The sequence below is a fragment of the Anarrhichthys ocellatus genome, unplaced genomic scaffold (genome assembly GCF_004355925.1).
Source record: "Anarrhichthys ocellatus isolate YVR2014 unplaced genomic scaffold, GSC_Weel_1.0 scaffold23, whole genome shotgun sequence".
NCBI lineage: Eukaryota > Metazoa > Chordata > Actinopteri > Perciformes > Anarhichadidae > Anarrhichthys > Anarrhichthys ocellatus.
The window spans coordinates 4,918,122-4,939,410 of NW_022280053.1; the positions used below are offsets into that span (position 1 = coordinate 4,918,122).

Below are 21,289 nucleotides of genomic sequence, written 5' to 3' on the forward strand. Positions count from 1 at the left end.
CCCGCGCTCATGTAACCGTGGTATAGTTTATTTATTGCCTAACGTTGGCTTCTTTGTTTTGCCAATTTACACTTTAATAATCATGAAAGTGGTGCTCAATTGTGAAGATTATTGTGCTGAACAAATTGTGTAAGTATCATAAACTTGTGTTTGCCACAGAGCTTGTTTTCTGCAATAATCAAAAAGCCAATGGAAAAATCCCATTGGCTTTTTGTCAAGGGGATCCGCGCGATGCTAGCTTCCAGGGTTGGTCTACACAAATGCGTCATCCCTGAAGCACTCTATGGCTCTGTGGTATTTAAGTGCACCAGTAAGCCAGCATGCACAATACCGAGACTGAAACTAAAGCAGCTAAATGGAATTCAGCCATTATTGATTTTTTCTTTATTGTGACATGTCAAAATATCTTTTACCATGGCTTCAGATTTCGAGCTTATGTTTTGTGGTAAAGGGACTAACCCACCCAGAGTCTAAACATACAGTAGAAGCCAAGGAGTGAAGCATGCTGTTGCAGGTCATGCCGCAAAAGTAAGTGCTTCACCTGAGTGGGAAAATTGTTGCAAACAGCATTGAGCAGGAACCAACAGGCTACGAGGTCAAACATGGAACCAGAAGAGCTAGGAGACAGACAGAGGACAATGCTAGCTGCCCTACATCTCCATTGACCTTCATTTGGACATACTCCCCAGTGTTAAGTGAGCACACTAATGGTTCTGTTGAACTGACGGAGCAGGAGCACTCCAGGGTTACTGTCAAATCAGCCACTAGCTGTGCTTTTAATTATGTGAATGGAAATGGCCTGGCTGGTAACTTTGAGCCAGCCAACAATATCCAAACTGGTAGTGGGGTGAATAGATAAGTACAGGTTAAATATGTCCATTCCCAGTCATTTAAAGTGCACTTTTTGGATAGATGCAATAGCGGGAGATGGTAGTATTCACAGATGGTATAGAAAGATGTAATAGTCATGATATTTACTAGTTAATTATGGCTGGATGCAAAGTGGTGACTTTATGGTGGGGTGGGGGCACTGTCATTACGTTTGTGTACTTAAGATGTCTTTACATTGTATATCTTTGTCTATGATTGGCCATCCATCCCTGGAATTAAGGAGCAATGGCAAGCAGGTAAGGCAGCAATAACCGGTAAGTTTAACTGTCCTCTATGTCCCACAGCAGTAGCATTTACACCATATTCATTCTCTAGTAGTGAGGAGTTTTGGTATGTTGTGTTTGTTTGTTTTTGTCTTGTTAGATCTTCTGCTGAAGACGGTGTGCTGGGATGCATATTTGATCAAATCAAGTATGCATCCTCCTGACCGGTGTTCACTGGACAAACAAAGGAGGGAGCCTTGCTGTTGTTACCAGGGGGTTATTTGGATTCTTGCTCAACAGGCTGCTTCACTCGGTGAGTGTGTGTGTGTGTGTTTGAGAGAAAGAGGGAGACAGAGACTGACTGCGTTCCTGGAAATGCCATTCCATTGGTCAAAACACCATAGCAACATAGTTCCACCTATGACAAGGGAGCAGCCAGTGGTTTTGAAAGAGTGATGTGAAGCAGAAAGCTACAAGGGTGGGGGTGGGGGGGGTAACACTGGGGGAGGGATTGGAAGTCTGGGGTCTAGTTTTGGCCTGAGGCTCCAAACTCAAAATTGAGATGCAACTACACGTACAACCTGTTGTGTTGATCCGTGCTATGCGCTCTATGTCTCCCCTACAACAGCAAACGCTTCTCTTTCAGCTGACTAGAGTTTATTCCTCTTCTGTTACTTTTGTTGCCGTTTATATTTCTTTCAGTTTGAAAATTGCCTAAATTGCTTTAATCCTCACACAAAGAAGTAGAATTGTAGTTTATGTTTATTCACAAATTTCAAAAGAGACACAGTGCTGCCTTGCATAATGTACTTTGGAGCAAAAGCGAATTCTACAATGGAAAATATTGTATGACAAGAAACATAAAGAATACGTTACTTTGTATGGAATTGTATCCAATCAAGCCCTCATTTCCTGTTAATCTCTAGTTATTAAGACAGCAAATAGAATACATTCATTTTCATATCCAAGGAATTTATGTCTAAAAGTTGAAATCTTTTGCCTGCATTCATTAGAAATAACAGCAGAGGCAGAGGTAATGCTAACATAACAACTATAGCCCTTAGTGGCCCAATCCATAAAGGGAACGCATCCAAAAAAGACCCAAACACCAGCTAATACTGTGAGAAAATATATGCACAGTTTATTGAGAGTTGCAAATAGGTGAGGCACACACAACAAATAAAAATCAACAATGTATAGTGGTGAGATCTGGCCATGCTTTTCTTCTCTGCAACATTAGAAACATCAGTCAGTCATGGACGAAAACCTGGTGCAGGCTGTTAAATTCTTGACTTTATTAAGAATTCTTTTGTTGGAGATAAAATACTCATGAACTTGAAGTTTACAAGAGGCAAAAAAAACAAACAAGCCTTGATAATCCACATATTAAAATAAACAGAGAAATTCCAGTGACTACTACAGGATAGCAAATTGTATCATAAATATTTTGTAACTCCTGCTCATATTAAGACCAGCTCGGGCTCATTTTTCTCCTAATATCATATAAAATTACTGTACAAAGGTGTTTCTAGAACATTCGGTGAAAGGCCAGTTTCACAAAGGACGAATGATCAGTAATATTTACATTTGACTTCTGTGTCACTGTAACATACAAAGAACAAAAGGCACTGTTACAAATGTAAAAACATTTAAATATATACTAAAAGCGTAGGGAAAAACCGGGCATCCATTCAGTAGAAGCTATTTCTAACGTTGCCACTTGTTTTGTCGATCCAATTAATATTGAGTTGTTAGACAGTACGGCTTATGATAAATTCATACTAAGTCTTTATTATGCAATGCTGTCAAACAAGGACTGTGTGTGAATACATGAATAAACATGACGGAAAAGGTGCAACAGTGTAAGTCTGCTAGTAACCTCATATTTCTATTAAAACTCAAAGTTAGCTGCACAGTTACGTAGATACGACGCAGCATTATGTTCAAAGCTAACAGAATACGGTTATGAATTATTAGCCGGCTCTCAGTGGGTAAAATGTCATAATTGATATTTAATAAATACACACAATAGAGTGTCATACACGGAACTTTGGTAAGTGTATTATAGGGTTACGAATACTCTTCATATGCTTCCTTTTTTACAGATGGATGCATCACTGGCACAAAGCGTTTCCAGTCGCTAAGTTAATCTTTTCATTAGTTTGTCCATATAGCTGTGACTGTCGCAAGAACATTTTAAAAACAGCTGAATGTTCACAGGTCACTTATTTGCTAAGTCGACAGTCTGTAGCACGATGCTGTTTGTGTAAAAGGTAGAGTGGACGGTTAGGTTGGTGCACGGCTCTCATGCAAGCAGCAGTAGCGCAAACAGGTGGGTTTAGGTTCACAGTATCTCCCATTCATAGCGTCTAGACACATAACTTAACTGAAATGATTGGTCGCTCTCGTTCACTCATTCACACATAACTTCAGCTCCACTCACACACATGTTTAACCCGAAAGGAAGCCGTCACTTTAGCGAGTAGAGCAGCTCAGCAGTATGGCAGAGAGACAGAGGGTGAGCCGAGGAAAAGTACTGACAGCACAACCAGTCCTCCAGCTCCGCGTTCCTCTCGGGTTCCAGTGAACGCTCTGCGAACTTCATCATCAGCAGGGCCCTTTTCACATCCAGCCAGTTCAGGAGGCCCTCGTGCCGGGCTCCGTCAACAAAGCCGACCCCCTGTGCATGCCTCTCCCGCTGCTGCTCCATCAGGTCCTGCCTGGGGCCCCAGAGCAGGCTCTGCAGTATGCGCTTGGCCTCCTGGATATGAATGCGTTTGATGGGGTCAGGTTGAAGCAGGAGCTGGGCCAGCCTCTGGAGGCCGGCAGAGTACAGGGAGACGGAAGGGATCGGTGGCAACTCTTCACAGCGGTAATCCTGTTCCTTCAGAGCTGGACTCACTTCAAATGGGTTGGCTTGGTGGAGGAGCTCGTAGATCAAGATGCCTGTCTGGAACTCGTCAAATTTACGGTACTGGGCTGCTGAGAGGATCTCGGGCGCCAATCTGGCATGGTCACGTTTGATGCGAGGGTCCACACTGGTTGAGGCAGCGTCTTCGGGGGAGCGACGCTTGGCCTTAGCAAAGTTGCTGATGAGGAGCCGGGGAAGGTGTCGCTGACTGTCTACACCACTTGAACTGTTACTGGTGCCATTGTCCGTGGTGGTTTGTTGGGGGAACTTGGAGGGCCTGCGTAGGTGAGGCACCAACAGCAGGTTTTCGAGGCAGATGTCGCGATGCGTGACCCCGTGCTCCTTCAAGTGCTCCAGGCCGTGGCAGAGCTGCAGGAGGAGGAAACATACACGGCGCTCGTAGACTTCTGGCTGAGTTTTATGGAATGCAGCCCACTCCCTTACAAAGTCAGCTGCCGTCTGCCGAGGGATCTCAGAGGTGATAACCACCACTCGCTCTCGTTCTACCTGTTGAACGGGCGCAGACATGGAGGGTTGAGGCAGCGATGATGCAGGGGTATTGGGCAGAGAGACTTCGTCAGAAGGCAGCATGCTCCGGGGGACGCAAGCGAGAAAGTGTCCGCAGTCCTGCTGGACGTTGAAGTGGGGAGGCATGCTCTGCTGCACTGAAAGACCGTAGAGATGGCCCTGTTTGGCCTCCATGGATGGACTCTTGGAGATCTGGAGAGGTATAAACACAAAGATCAGTGGGAGGAAAGGATTAAGAAAAGGAGAAGAAAGGGAAGGAAGGGGGGGGGGGATTCCCCACACAGAGACGGGAAGGGAGTGGAGCCAAGAAACATAAGAAAGGAATTCTTGTTAGTGAGGTTCCAAGGTCAACGTCAATTCAGTCCCTGCTCTCATTCAAGTGAAACCAATATCTATGACGCAGATTTAAACCCAATCCTCAACTGAAAAGATTAGAAAAGCTGAACTTGTGTTTTAAGTAAACTACCACGTCACTTCAGTGTCTTTCATTCTCTTGCAAGCTGTGGGAAAATTCCCCAACACTAAAATCTGAATTCGGAAACAGACCTGCACATGTTACAAATCTCAGTGTGTGTTGGGGTCAGATGTATTATTATAAGCTCTTGTTAGTGATTATCGACACAAATCCACTTTCTTGGAGTTGAATCTTTCAGTCAGCAAAACAACGGTAAGCACATCAAACAACAATTAATGAAGTTACACAAACACTTACTACACTTCCGTCTAACCCCATTCAATGCTGAATTCAGTTTATAACATGATAATCTGTCTTTGTGCTGAATGGGCTCATTCTACATGGTGTGCATTGGGTTTGTGTGTGTGCTGGCCTTAACAACAGGGGTTTGTCTGACTGTAAATCCTGCCTGGAATGTAAAGATTAATTGGGCCTAGAGATATTAAGCAAGACTGTGGGCAACCCACGCTGTGGCACAACACATACTGTACAAACAGCTGCTGCTTTGTACAACACTAATGACTTTGGGACAAAGGTTAGCGAGTGTGTGACTCCACACCGTTCTTCCTAGTTGTTTACACTACATGCCCTGAAGGTTTGTGCTGTGGTGGGACCATCCCATCTGTAGTCTAAGAACAAACAAGACCACCGCCCAGTTTTAATCTCCTCCTCCTGTCCTAAAACTGTCAAATCCCTGCTTAAAATATCAATTTACAACACTCACCCACTGAGCAAATGATTCCTTAAACAACAGTAAAGATGATCTTGAGTGGGCTGAGAGTTGGTCTTTTGACAACAACCTCTCTGAGCGGACAGAATAAACCCGATCTGTACATTACAAAACCACTTAATACTACTCACGGTTGTCCGTGGCACGATGGAAAAGGACTAATAATTGAGCGATATCTTACTTCAAACTAAAAAGGTTAATTTGGATGTGCTGTAAATAGATAATATTGTTGTATTTCCGGTAAAGAAGCAACTCAAAGAGTGTTTGCTCCCCTCAGAATTCTGGGACCTGCAGTATAACACTGCATTTGCTCCCAATAACCAAAGTTTACAGCCAAATGAATCAGGACAAAAAATATTAAGGATTATAACAATAAGGTGTTCTGGAAGTGAACATGGTTATACCAAACGCATATTTCACAAATGCCCTGTATAAAATACTTTAGGCTTAGTATTTAGGGATTACCTTTACAGCGTAGGAGTTGCTGGGGTCTGAGGCGCAGGCAGCAGAGTAGTACACAGCATCTCCTGAGTTGCAGCTTGGCTTGTTGGAGGTGAGCCTGAACAGAGACCAGTTGCTCTCCTCAAACCTAAGTGGGTTCCTCTGGGAGCGCGTGAAGTGATCCTCACATTTTAGAGCCAAGCGGCGCAGAGACTCAGCGTACAGGCCTCCCAGTTTGGAGTACACTCCTTCCCTACTGTCTATGTTACTCAGAAGGGTCTGGAGCTGCAGGCTAGAGCCCAAATTTGGTGTAGAACCCGGTTCTGAGGACGAGAAGGGCACGCTGAGTTGCGGGGAAGAGGAGCAGGTGACGCTGCTTCGGCAGTGGACACCCAGACGCCCGTGAGTCTTCAGCGGCTCATCCAGTGTCCGGGACTTCGAGGGTCGGCTTAGCGGGGCATGGCAATGCTCCAGACACTCGTTGGAAGAGAACATGGGGCGTGGGTCAACAGGGCTGGACGGTAAACTGGAGCGGGAGCTGACATCAGCAGGTCGACACACGTTGCTCTCCGAGCCAGTGAACGGGAGTCGTGGGTAGGCTCGGACAAAGGGTCTTCCGTTGGCGCTATCGGGAGCTGACACGGTGCGGTTGACCATTTTTTTCTCCGGGAGTGGAGGTGGCTGGTTACTTAAGGTGGTAAAGGAGGGCGGGTGTGGAGATCCTGGAGCTGAGGCCACTGGACTTCTGGAAAATGGAGAAGAACAAGACATCCGTGTAGCATCCCGATAACCTAAGAAGAGAAAAAGAAATGACATCAGCAAGTCTGCTTACAATGAAAGTAAGTGTAGATGAGAAGATTGATACATGTCTGTACGCCAAATATGAAGCTACAACCAGCAATCAGATATCTTAGCTTCACAAAGCATAGCATAAAGACAAAGAAACAGTACAGATGGTAACAACTCGCCTGGCCCTGTTCGAAGGTAACAAAATATTTTCTACAGCTTAATCAAAACAGATTTAGGAAATATGCACACATAAAGACATACAGATAGAGACCAATGACCATTCAGTTACACAATATATCCTTCACTTCTCAGTGGGCTTGTGAGTGAAGTCCCTGTAACCTCACAGTACTCACAGACTCTCATATTCCTGGGCGACGGCTGTGAATTTGATTTATTTACTACACGTCTTCTGTCACTGCCTGCTGCTCAGCCTGAGCACGAACACATACCTTCTTTGCCTCAAAACAGCTGGAAATTTCCACAATCCAGGGTTCAAGCTGACACTCAAAACATCTTCCATCCAATTACGATCCATTTGTTAATTAAAGACTTAAAGTAAGAACTTGACATTACACTAGAGGAGACAGATACCGAGATAATTGTGTGGTGCGGTCTTCAATAACTGCTTTCACAGAGGGAGAAGACTGTAAAGGAAAGAAAAAAAGAAAAGTACTCTGTAGGATGTAGCCAAGCCCTTTTTCCCTCGTTATCAGAGTCCATAATTATCTCTTCAAACAACATTGCCCAGGAAGTTACAGCAATTACAAGTGTCTGTGCCACAGAGGATATGTGAAGGTTGACAATAATTTCAAAACCAAGGACTCGTGCCACTCATTCTGAGTCACTTGATTGCAGAAATCTGGAACTCACGTCAGGAAAATGAACCCCGTGTCAAAACAAACTATGAGTGTACGTCACAAAAGAGGAAGAGAAGAGATAAGCTGACAGGCTGCTTACTGCTGTTCAACCCTGCAACGCTCCCTTTCCTCTTTTCATTGTTGTTGCACATTTTCACTGTGACAAAGGGCATCTTCATGGTCGAACATTGTGATACAGCGTCTGAACAGCAAGACAGTTGACATGCAGGCAAACAAACCAAAGGACACGTCTGTAAAAGCTGTGGAAGAAGCACCTAACTTGCTCAATGAACTACAATTATTTGCTTTATCAGATACTGTATCAGACATGTGTGGTCCTCGGACTCCAAGTGCACGTTTCTATTGGAGCATGAATGAAATATGTGTGAGTGTTACTTACCAGTGTCCCCAGTCAGGTTGTCAGTGGAAGCAGTGGATAGGCTGGAGCCCAAGCCCCGAAGAGATGAAGTAGGGCTGTCTGCTGACCCGTGTTGGCTGCAGCGATCCAGCTCCATGTTGCTGCCACTCATCTTACCACACACTCTGATGGAGAAAACAGCAGAAACGGGGTAAGTGAATAAGATGGCACGAACAAGATACAAACATCCATTTTCCGTGTCTGCATTGCTGACATCATTGCCAAACATCCACCTAGCCAAGTGTAGCATCCACTGGTAGTTCAGTCTGCAGGTTTTCTGCTGAAATACAACCTTTTCTTTTTTGCATCCGTTCGTAAATGTGAAACCACTCCACTTCCCCTTGATGTTTTCTTATCTGCACTATGCAGTGCACACTGCCTCTTTTTAAATGACAAACAACTACCATCAGGACTAGTTTCACTTCCTAATTCAAGAGGTACACTTCTTGATTTTGTGTTGATTTCTAACTGCAACAAACAAGCCTTACTAAAATCAATATCGGTCTGCCAGATTTAGCAGTTTCGCTTGTTTCCGATAACGGTAAACTATAAGTAAGTACTAAGTAAGTAAGTACTATATCTCAGTCGTCATATATGGCCCTAAAGTGAGACCGTGACTTTTGTGACACCGGACAATGTGGCCACAAGTGGCAATTGCAGGATATTGGTGCATTTCCCAAGATACCCTGGAATCTGTTGCTTTAAAAAGGGAACTACAACAATTTTATACATCGAAGTCTGCTCACAGGTCTTGGGGAGTATTCCTGCATCAATTAAAAAAGTTGTATATATCTTTTTGATTGCTGATAAATTGTCTCAAGTGTTTGAAAATGAAAAGTAAATCTGGGGGTGTTGAGATAGAAAGAAGTGAGCTGAACCGATTTATGTAGCCCGCTCCTAAGAATATCTACACTATCCACTACCAGCCCAACACACCCAACCAAACTGTCAGCTCTTGAGTTTCATTGTGAGTAATGTAGGTGCCAGGTTTTAATAAGGCATAAGAATGCGTGAAAAAAAACAAAAAAACTGCATCAAGTTGTGCTGCAAGTTATGCTTTCTCTCTCTCTCTCTCTCTCTCTCTATCTCTCTCTCTCACTCTCTCTCTCTCTTTTCACAGTTTTAATGATAGTTAAAATTGGAAAGTTACTGTGGTGTATTGTGAAAGCTGTAACTGTTACACCCCTCCCTATACAAGACCAAGTAATGCTGCAGGGTGATCTGATGGCCTATGGGTGGCCTTGGTGGACCTCTATTGCATGCCATTTCCTATCCCTCTCTCCCTTTGTTTCCTGTCATTTCTCTACTACAGACTTTAGATAAGTGCATAGTGTACCACAAAAACATTTAAAAAGCTTTGGTAGCAAAACCTATAAGTGTATTGAATTGAGTACGGGTGTGTTTTTACGCTTATGAATGCAATTTTTCATTTGTAAGAAAGATTGTGTTATTTCTACTTTCAAAAGTTACACAACCTTGCGTGATTTCTTTTTACTTGCTAGAAAGAAGCTTTGCATTCTTCTTGTTCAGTTTGCCTGACCAGCATGATAGCCACTTATAATACCAATGAAACCTGTGCATGAGCAGACTTCCTAATCAAGGTGACCAATTAGGCTGAGTGACAGCCATTCACTTGTCTCATTATACGCGCTAATGGCTCAGGGAAGAAGGGTCTCATCCCATCCCTTTATCTCTCTTTCCTCTCTTCCATCGCAAAAATGACTGATTACTGATTATCTGCTGGCCCCCCAATTTCAATTCCACCATAAATCAGCAGAACAAACAGCTGAGGAGGAGAAAAGGAGGGGAACACAGGGGGGGAGACAGAGGGTTAGGTATTCTCCGTGGGCAGTTAGCTAAAGGATCCGCTATCATTTTACAGACAAAGGAACGGCGATGAAAGGCAGTGGAAACGCTGAGGCAGAGGAGAAATTGCAATGGGTGCTGGAACTATGTGCATGTGTGCGCCTGTGCATGTCTCACTCCAGATCTCTTCAGATTTGTATCCAAAACATGAGATTTTCCTTCGGTGAAAGAATGTCATTGCTTATGTACTGTGGGAGGATGTGCACGGATGAATGAGCCTTCTGAGCAAGGGCATGCGAAAAAGACCTTGGAGCGGATTAGGACTGCGTGTAAGAATATACAAGCATTTAGGGACAATTATTTTCTTTATATAATCAGATTATTGTATTCTTGTTTGGTCAGAAAAGAGTGAAGAATGCCCATCTGCCAGCATAAGATGAAATCTTCAAATAACCTAAATGTTTTTGCCTGATTAACGATTTAAAACCCAAATATATTCTCTTTATTGTAATGTCAGACAAGGAATTAATTAGCCGATTACCATAATATTTGCAATTCATTTTCTGTTGACGGACTAATTGACTAATCACGATGGAGACAGTATCAAAATGATTTTCCCACTCTACTTGGAATGTTTTATTCTAAACGTCTATTAATAAACGTCTTAATTGCTCATTTCCTCAGAATAGATTGAAACACTTCCTTTGCAAAAACAAAGTCTACGCGAACCCGTCACACGTTCTGCAATCAGCCCAGCAACGACATTCACTGTAGCTTGATTTGTTTACATTTTAAATCTGGGTTACTAACACACAGGATCTGTTGGCACACATGCTATCCCGACATGTGTGTGTGTGTGTGTGTGTGTGTGTGTGGTATTAATAAAGCTGTGTGAAGGGATCTGGGGGAGTTTTTAAAAAGGGATCGGATTGTGGTTACAGCTAACTAGCTACAGATAGCAGTGCGACGGTGTAAAATGAGACCCAAACTAAGCTGCAGTGTTGTTGTGGATCAGGTTCACACGACCGGTTTCACTTCCTGACTCTTATTTAGGGCCTTCTCCGTTGTAAATATATAAAATGATGACAAAGTACTGTATGTCATTACATCCACACGTTCTCTCTCCAGGGCTATTTTATGTCGAGACAATAATCTTTTCGTGAAAGTCAAAATCTAAGATGGTTAAACAGCATTAAGAGCGATGGGGATAAAAACTGTAAACCTACAAACAGCCAACACATTCATGTTGATACGCAATTCAGGGTTTTGTTAAAATGAGGTGGAGTCAGGTATGAAAGCAGGCAAACTCAGAACGTACCCGGGTGTAGGCGGTATCATTAACACCTGTACAATGTAAACCAATCCCCTACAACAGTCATGCAACATACACAACCTTTAAGAAGCTTACAATGTTGAGTTGTTGTTGAGACAGAGAGGAACTGATTGAACTGTATTTCATATTCTTATCATCATTGTCATACAAACTGACAAAAGGTGTTGTTTATTGCATTGCTGCTATATTGGATTGCATTATATCGTGCATGTGTTTTTGTGTTAATTTGCAACCTCTGTGTAACAACCCACTGCAGCGAACAATGAGATGCACGGTTTCTTTCCCATGATTGTAGGATAGTTACCGTGGCTGTATAGCCGTATAAACCATGTCTTTGAAACACAGATCCATTAATGGTTGACACCAATCCTTTTATCTTTTGCAAACGGCTCCAGCCTTGCCTTGTTATCTTCTCCACTGTCAGCTATCTCTTTCCCTTATTCAGTACGAGACACTTTCATTTATTTTGTCTAGCCCAAAATCACAAATCACAAATTTGTCTCAGAGGGCTTTACAATCTGCACACATGTGACATCCTCTAACCCGGGACCTTCACATCGGTACAGGAAAAACTCCCCCTAAAAACCCCTTTAATGAGGTACAAGGCACTTTCATTTATTTGCCCGACATCACATTAAGTAACACACTTTGAGTTTCAGTTTCACTTCAACCGTCTTCATCTTACAAATATTTTAGTCTTACCAACAGTATGGACTCAAACAATAACATAATTTAGGCAGAAAAGGATTTGAAGAGATGAAAGAGAGGGGGGGGGGGGTTTCTTCGTGAAACGCATACAAAGTCTGAGTCAATTTTCCTGCGCGAACAAAAACGTAACCACTTCTCTTCACAAGTCTAATGATAGATGCGAAGTCAATACCTACTGAGGATGAGAAAAAAGATGCCATAAGGTGCCTACCTCATGCTGGACAGGCAAAGGTCCTTGTCGGGCTGGCCGGCACAAACTGCCCCTGGATCAGACTGGCGGCTCTCTAAAGCCCCGCCATGTGTAGTAACACAACCCTGGCTCCACACGAGTCATATGTGTATTTAAAGTCCCTCTCAGCAGGAAAAGCAACAGCACCCATTAGATGTGCAAAATGTAAGCACCCATATCTCATATATAGCATTCACTCATTGACCTAGTGGTTCACTTCAGGCGGCAACAAGATGCTATCTGTTCTGCTGCACAGACGGGATCAGGACGGCTCTGTGGAGGGAGGGGCGGCGCGCCTTGGAACGATAGTAAAAAGAGCAAAAGGCAATTCAAACCCAAGTCAAACTCAGTGGACTTGAATCCACATGGCTGATCTATGAATTCTACTTCTATCGATGGCAACCGACTTCCAGACAGGGACACTTTGGGAGTTGCCAGGGGCAACAATCTGTTCACTGAAGCCCCTCCCTTTGGCAACCTTCAATGACCGGTGGAGTGGACATGCCTTCTAAAAAGTACTAGCACACACGTGCATGATTTAGGTACATGCACAAACACACCTTAGGCTGACCCACCACATCAAATGTAGGTTGACCTGTTCCGAGGGATGAAAGAGTGGACATTTGGTGTTTTCCACTGTGATCAAAGGCTCTGGGAGGCAGACTTTTCCAACCATCTGTGGCTTTTAAATGATTAAGCATATCCAAATGCTGCTTCACGGGGTTCCATTCCATTTTCCACTCACGAGATTATTTTATTCTTCAATAATACAATCTGTATGCAGATTTAGATTCTGGTTCTCTGCAGCACTTTGGTCACACTTGTTGATTAAATACACTAAACCCACGTATACACATGGAAAGCCACAACTGTCGCTGGCTGGCTCGAGGCGTGATCCCACATGTGTCACAACAAGGTGTATTTTTATCAGCGTAGTATGTTGGCAATGTCATAACAGGAGAGATAGTCCTTCCTACAATTACCACAAACATAAGGGCCCTTGACATGTGATCAGCAATCTGTGTTATTGACTGTACAACACTCCCACTCAGCTTTTGCTGACTCTAGCAGCTCAAGATGACAGAACATCCGTTTGTCCCGAGGAAGTCACAGTCGTGTGTTACACCTCATCATGTCGTCTCAGACAGAGCAAATTGTATTTTGAGGAGATCATTTGATGCTCTAATAACTGAAACAACACAAGGCCTCTTCTCTGTTTCTGCTTTGGTGTAGCTGACTCAGACAGCGGAGTGTATTCTTAGCCTCATGCAGACTCAGGTTAAAGCAAATGGTACTGCTAATAAATGACTATGTAGGCTTAGGGGCCCTGAGTAGAGTAGGTCACAATGGTGCAGGTCTCGAAAATGCACGATTCTGCACTTCCTGTAAGTGATGTAATTAAATATTGTTACTAAGCATTAAAAATAACCAGGACGTGAACATCAAGAATTGAAAATACACATGCAAACAGTGCAAATATGATATTTCTTTTGGCCAAAGATGCAGCAAGTGACAGCTATGTCCCTGTATGATCATTTTTTATTGTGCTGCAGCCAAAACAAATAGACTGCAATGTGACAGAGCACGGGACTATTTAACAGATCCATTTGTGTGTCAATTAGAATTGGAAAAAGTCACATTACTGGCATGAATAGAACAAGGCATGCATTGAGGAATGTGCCGGAACAGTTTGAATGATCACAAGCTGCAAGAATGGAGGCTGATTCAAGGCTGAATAATGGTGCTGTGAAAGGGGGAAGGCACAGTGAGGTTTACACAGATGACTGCAGTAAGATGCATATATGTGCAGAGACTCAGGCAATATAGTATAGCTTATATTCCATCAGCAGCACTAACGCTATATACATATACAGTCCCATCTGAGAGCACATATGCAGTTATGCATTTAGACTAAGTGCATGTTGAAAGTGATGAATTATAGAATTTAGTGCCATGGCTAAATTACAGTCCCATTAGTTCTCATGCAAGGTAAGACTGAAGGACAGGCATGCAAATATGTGCTATAATGGGCAGTTCAAGTTTGATACATGCACAGCATTCATCTTACAGCAAGTGCTCAGTATATTAGTGTGTAATTAAACCTCTATTAGACTTTTTCTTTTACATAGCTGCCGTATTATAAACAATATTTAAGACCAACCCTTTCTTGAGATTGCTGGTGTATTTACTGTGAAAGTTTTGAAAAAATAAATGGCATATAAAATTGTTGCTGAATCTCGAAGAAAAACTAACTTATGAAGCTGAATGACGATGGTGAGATTAGTAAAGGCTTCATCATCTAAGTCCTAAAATACTCGTCATAGAGTGGTCAGAGATTCCAAAAAACGTAATTACCATAAACCGCTTACTTTTCAATACTTCATATTGTAAACTGAATACCTTGATGGTTTGTGTCGATTGGTCAAACTGATTCAACAATGTTTAGGCCTCACACCTCCACTTACTTCTAATTGCCATTTTGTCATAACTTCTGACATTTGACTGACAAGGTGATTGACTGAAAAAGATTAATAACATTTTCATATATTTTTCTGGGATTGAAACATAGTCCTACCCAAATACAGTAGGTAGTGTTCTAACCTATATGAAGATTAATAATTGAATGTATAAAAGCCAGACAAAAAGTTCTCTGTTATTCTTACCTGTGCAGTTTCTTGGGTGGGGGAGGCGGTGGATTGGGCTCATTGTTGGCAGCTCCCTTTCCTGCTGCCAGCAGCTCTGATGAGCCTCCATGCAACGGTTGCTTGGACGGCATGCTCCCGTTATGCTTGCCCTCTTCCTCTGCACCGGTGCCCTCAGTCTCCCCCTGACAGGCACCATTGTTGGGCGCAGTTGGGGGGGCCGTGCCTGGCTCTGTCATCGGAGGGGGGCTGCTGTGGGCCTTCGAGTCCATGGCCTCCTTCCAGACAGCACCACCATTTACCAAGCCTGTCACCCTAGAGGTTGTCCCCGGGTTGGCAGCCAACTTCTTCTTCTGTCCCTCTTTCGGCTCTCTCTCATCCTCCTCCTCTTCTTCCTCTATGCGACAGTTCCAGCCAGAATTGTGGTGGTGGGGCTTGTGCCAGCGTTCAGACACTACTGCACTGTGGTTCTCTGTATGGACCTTGAAGTGGCCCTCTCTAGCAGAGACGAGGAAAAGCATGGGGAGTTCAGGTAGCGGGACGGGAGAAGAGATGGACGGTGAGAGGCTAGAGTTTCCCAGTCTGGGGAGATCAGGAAGAGGGACTGGAGAAGAGAAGGACGGTGAGAGGCTAGAGTTTCCCAGTCTGGGGAGATCAGGAAGAGGGACTGGAGAAGAGAAGGACGGTGAGAGGCTAGAGTTGCCCAGTCTGGGGAGATCAGGAAGAGGGACTGGAGAAGAGAAGGACGGTGAGAGGCTGGAGGCGCCCAGTTTCGGGGAACGGGTGCTCCTTTTCGGGGGAATGGGTGGGCTGGACTGAGGCTTGGGGTGGAGAGTTGGTGTAAGGCTGGCTTCTGGGACCAAAGAGGATGCGCTGTGGCTGGGACTGGGCCAGTGGAAAGCCGGGCTGCTGGGGTCTTTACGTGCTGTGGGGCTGAAGTGGCATTGGGTGCTGATGGCTGAATCTGGGCTGCTCAGGTAGAAAGTCCTGTTCTCCTCTGTGTGAGCGGCCATTACTGTGATGGTGGCCCGTTGACTCTCTCCTGACAGCTCAGAGCCCTTGAATGAGTTCTTAGTCTGGTTTGGGGACACAAGATGGGATTGCACCCCATTTCCTTGTGGCCTGCGCTTTTTCTTGGTGCTCTGTGCATAAATGGGTTCTGAGTCTTCATTAGGAGAGCTGGGAGCTGACTGTAAGCCACCCATGGCCGTTGGACTTTGGGGGCTCCCTGACTTAACTTGTCTTACTCCGGACCCCTCTGCCCCAGGAAGTGAATCTGTACTACTTCGGTAAGAACAAGAGGAGTCCGATAGTCTGGTCTGCTCAGATAGGACGGGAGGAGAGCGGAGGGATGGCGGAGGGTTGTAGCTAATGGTGTCCACACTCAAGGCTGTGGTGGGGAAAGTAGTAGAAGTGCTGGATGTCTTAGTTGTAACAGCAGCAGTACTCCAACAGCTGATACCATTGCTATGAACTGCAGTAGGACTGGAAGTGACGATATCCACAGAAAAAGGTATCTCCACAGGAGCCAGATGGGACTCCTGACAATTTGCCCTGGCAGTCACACTAATTCCATTATAAGTGCTCTTGGTTTTTGTGGTGGTTGTATTCTGCTCCCTACAGATGTCTCCATTGGCGTTCATCTTTAAACTCTGAGAACTTCTACCCTCCTCCTGGGTGACGAAGATATTGCTAATGATCATGGAGTCTTTAGGCAGGATGTTTGGGGATAAGGAAGCCAGGGAGAAGCAGTTGTTGTAGTCCATCTTGGTTTCAGGACTTTGAAGAACGGCCTCTCTGTGGGCCTTGTTGCAGCCGTTACTATCAATGTAAAGAGACGACAGGTCCAAGAGTTTCTTCAAGCCCATACGCTCAACTGGGCTCTTTGTGTTCTCCTGTCACACATAAACATGAGCACACATTAATGAACAGGTACATCATGCTGGGGCAGTAATAAACTCAAAGGTATGTTACAGGAAAGAGACATTTAAGAGAATCACCTGCTCTATGTTCATGTTGACGTCAGTCATCGACTCGTTGGTGTCAAGGCTCATCATAGTGGGTTTGACAGCGATGGTTGGCTTGCTGTAGGGTGAAGGCGATGTTAATCCAGATTCTTCATCGCCTCCCAGGATGCTCTTCAAACAAGCGGCTGGCCCACTGCCATCCAGGCCGCCGACAGTCTTGTGGTGTGCACTAAGCGGGTGGAAGCAGTTCTTGCAAGAGCCGGGTTTCCACACGTGTTCTGCAAAGTCGCTGCACGCTGACATCTTTGGTTTGCTAAATCAGATTTGGTCAGAAGCGGCGGTTGAGTGTGGCAGATACCGGATGAACCGTCATGGCTGGCCCACAGAAGGTTGCAACATCACAAGAAGAGGAGAGAGAAGAATGAGGTACATTGTTAAAAGAATAAAGTCATGTTTATTTAATCACTTTTTTGCCATAGATTGTATCAGAATCAGAATCCCACGTGTCTTTTTACCCAGTAAAACTACTTATATTACATAAGAACTGTCTAAAAATCCACTTCATCCCATCACATCATCTTCCACACATGTAAATTACAGAAACTATTCAGATTTTCAGAGCATCAAACTGTTTGAGAGTCTGCTCATTTTGTCTGGGGATGCACAAATCTGATACGCCACCTTATAAAGCAGATTGGGTTTCGGCTGTGACATGACCAACCTAGTAAATAAAGTGTATTTGCTTATATCATATTAAAATTCAGTGTTTTTTGCCCCCAAAAAAATGTGATTAAAAAAAAGCTGTGGGTATCAGATCTGCAATAGACCCTGAGTTGATGTATTAGAATCGGACAGAAAAAGTTGGATCAATTAATTTAAAATTTTTTGCCTTTATTTTTCAGCCGAGCTGTATTATTTTCTGAATCAAGAAAAAGTAAGTTGAAATAGCTTTGACATTTTCTTGAAATCGTAAAGAAAGTGATGAGGAAGTTCAGGCTGACAAGTGTCTCAGGGATCATGAAACCCCCCGTAAGTGTCTTCCGCCGATGTAACTTAAGAAGACCTGATTTGTGCTGTGCTACTTGTTCCCATGGTCTCCTAAATTAGAGGGTATGTGGTTTCTGTTCAACCAAAGGGCCTGCCGGTGTGAGCCTAGCGACATAAAATCCCTCCAGAGTCCTCTGCAGCCCCCGACATGCTAGAAGACGACAGAGGCGCCTCAAGCATCCCGAAGGTCGGAATGTCAGGAATGTCTAAAGTCTCACCAGGGTGAATCTCACACCCACGACAACCTCCCATCCCCCTTCCACACACACACACAAACCTCCCACTCAACATGTGTGTCCTCCTTCTCGGACAAACAAACTGACCCACACACACACACACCTCCTTCCTCTCTCTCTCTTCTGTGTCCTGTTTAACAGGGTTGACAGTGAGAGGATCAACACCATTTCAGAGACATCATTTGTTGCCTTGCATCTGGGTGCCCGTCTTTATGTTCTTTACACAGCTTTAATTGCCTCTCAACAAGGTGCTGCAATGATACATGGCTACATTAGCCCACCATCTAGACTCATTATCCCTAAAAAAAATAGAGGACGCAGGAGGATGAACACTAACTCCCCTAAAACAATGAAAAGGGCCAATGCACACTGGTGGCTTAAGTATGACTGTTATTTTTGGCATTCTTTAAGCCACAGGGATTCTGGATTTCTACACTTCTTTATTGACAGAAAATACCAGAACAAATGATAAGTAGTGCTTAGACTTCTTCTGACATTTGGTAATTCATGGCTTGAGTATTACAACATTGCCATCTATGACTGTGAACGGTCTAATGAAGAGATTTCCTGTTGGTAAAGATAATGCATGTTTCCATTTTTCTTTGTTCTGTCTGACTCAGTTTGGGCAGGAAAGCACCCACTAGCACACTGTTTGTTTAACCGTTCCTGCGACAACAGAGGAAACAGAGCCTTGCCTTACATCTTATGGCATTGTGCGCGTCATACGAAGCGATGACTGATCATTCGGCTACTAGTCCTGGTGCTGTCAAGAACAGCCCGACTGCCAATCAGGAACATGTCTAGGGGGTTTCGTGTGACGATCAGGCAATGACAAAGAATAGACAGACGGAGCACTGTGTGTGTTTACTAAGTTGAGACTAAACTGACAGGGACAATTTAATCTATGTTGTTCTATTTTCCCCGCAAGGAATCAAAGAAAACAATAGAAGTGGACAAGTGGGAATTTCATTAGAATTTCAATTGTTTTCCCCTCAGAAATACACCTCAGTTTAGGTTATTATACCTCTTGTTTACACGTTCATCCCTGCTTGTTTGAACAGAGATAGACCCCACTGTCTACATTCCACACACCTTCTCAAGCTCAAGGTCCAATATTTCTCACTTCCCCTTGTAAAAACACACACGCACACACACAGGGCATAACCGCTAGAAGTTCAGCCATATGACAGAATTCAAGGCCTGCCTTCGGTAAAGAACTCAGACTATGAAAAATATCTCAAGAGCATGTTACAAGTCGGGGGCTCGAAAAAATAAGACGAGTGCAAGGAAAAAATGATTGTGGTTAGATGTTGATCAGGTGTGGAATTCATAGCTTTTGCGGTCACCTAATACCGACACTAAGAGCCTTGAAGACACAAGCCACATGCACCCATGACCCCTCACACACAGTCGCATGGCCACTAGATGTCTCAAAAACACATTAATTTACTACCCTATTCTGAGGGACTTTAATCATTATATTCATAGTCTGAAAACCAAATTGGGTTGTCAGTTTCCCATGAAAACACAAAACTAGGCATTTGCTCGGAGCTTAACAGGCTGTGATGCACTGAGGAATGCAGGCAGGGTGCAATGTTAGACTGGATGGCAACAGTTTAAATAGCCCAGCGATAGGGTGATCAAGAGGAGCAATTAAGGTAAAGGTTAGAGGGCTTATCGACACTCAACAGCTGGTAAAACTGGACTTTATCTGAATCCCTCTGCAGGCACCAGCAGCAGACACATTTGACCCCCCTAAACTCACCAGCACGAACGCGCGCGCGCGCGCAATGGGACAGCCTTAATGAAGTATAACGTCAGGTCATTTGATGGTTATTATTCTAGGGTTACTGTATCATAATTCACCGCGTTATCCTATTGACGGCTTTTTACTGAATTGCCGTGCCTTGCCAAAAAAAAAAAAAAAAAAAGCCCATACACGTCAATGAATGAGATGCCTGCTGAATAACAGAGTCCAGTAACTCATAATCCAAATAATTAGACAACCTATAGTCCATATTACGGTCTGATAACCAGGTCACACCAGCGTCTAGTCACCCGCTGTAAACAAATGCTTTCAAGAGTGACATTTGTCACGCCTGCCTCACTCATACAGCCCATTCATTTATTGGAGGGGGGGGCACAACCTGTATTCTCGATACTCGGAAGGGATTTCCGCCAAAACTTGTGAACTTTTGACAGATATCTCCAAACTTCCACATTGAGGTTTGACTGTTTTTCTAGCATGTTTAGTAAATACGCATTCGTCATAGACAACACATCCCACGTGCCTTGGTTTGAGCCTCCGTTTTAAGATTTGATGAATGATAATTTGTCTAAACACTTGTCTCCCCTGTAGCTGAATCCAGTTTACGGCAGGTTATTGTAGCAGAAAAACCCTTCATGTTCTCCCTCGTGCAGTGAGTGAACTGGCGAAAAAAGATGGCTGTATTCATTACCTGCTTTAATACAATACATTAATGTTAACATCTTGGCTCAACCTACATACCAACGAAATAGGTGTACAAAGGAATACAAATAAAAGTTATAATATAACCATGCCAAAGTAGCCAAGGTTATCTAGTGCCTATTGACTGGCTGCTTACCTGCTTGGACTTTCTCTTCCCTGGCAACACAAACGCTTTCCCCCCTTAAAAAAAAACAGACCCCCTTCCAAAATAACACAGCTGATGCTCTTCTAGTTCCGATATCCGCTTGTCTTCAGGTATCCCACAAGCGACAGGTTAATGACCCGGGAGAACGTGAGCTGCTGCAGGCTGGTTTCGGCTCTTGGAGCTGCTGCTGCTGCTGCTGTTGCGCTGTGCAGAGGTGGAGTGTTTGAGGCGGAGCAGGAGTCCTCTGCAGCAGCGTGGAGAGAGCACAAGGAGGTGGGAGGAGCTCAAAATCAACCATGCAGTCTGGTCAGTGGCCACTCTGACAGATTCTCATTATGGCTTCTGTTCTATTAGCTGTCATAAGGATTTTATTTTATTATTTACAACACATCTGTCATTTGATTTGCAGGAAATTACACAATACAGTGTAAATACATACACACACACACACACACACACACACACACACACACACACACACACA

General features: G+C 44.0%; 1 protein-coding gene across 1 annotated transcript; it reads right to left on the reverse strand.

Moving 5' to 3' along the window:
* Window positions 1-2,210: 2,210 nt before the first annotated feature.
* prag1 (PEAK1 related, kinase-activating pseudokinase 1) lies at window positions 2,211-21,043 on the reverse strand. Its single transcript, XM_031860071.1, has 6 exons — window positions 20,797-21,043; window positions 16,941-17,282; window positions 14,962-16,835; window positions 8,205-8,347; window positions 6,183-6,949; window positions 2,211-4,725 (listed from the first exon to the last, which is right to left on the reverse strand). The coding sequence occupies exons 2-6, from the start codon at window positions 17,208-17,210 to the stop codon at window positions 3,565-3,567; spliced, it is 4,215 nt and encodes a 1,404-aa protein (XP_031715931.1). The 5' UTR covers window positions 17,211-17,282; window positions 20,797-21,043; the 3' UTR covers window positions 2,211-3,564.
* Window positions 21,044-21,289: the final 246 nt, after the last annotated feature.

Coding starts and splice junctions, on each gene's coding strand:
- prag1 (XM_031860071.1), bottom strand. CDS start 17,210: ATGTCAGCGTGCAGCGACTTTGCAGAACACGTGTGGAAACCCGGCTCT. Junction 16,836..16,940: donor TCAACATGAACATAGAGCAG/GTGATTCTCTTA, acceptor TATGTGTGACAG/GAGAACACAAAGAGCCCAGT. Junction 6,950..8,204: donor CAACCTGACTGGGGACACTG/GTAAGTAACACT, acceptor TTCTCTTCTTAG/GTTATCGGGATGCTACACGG.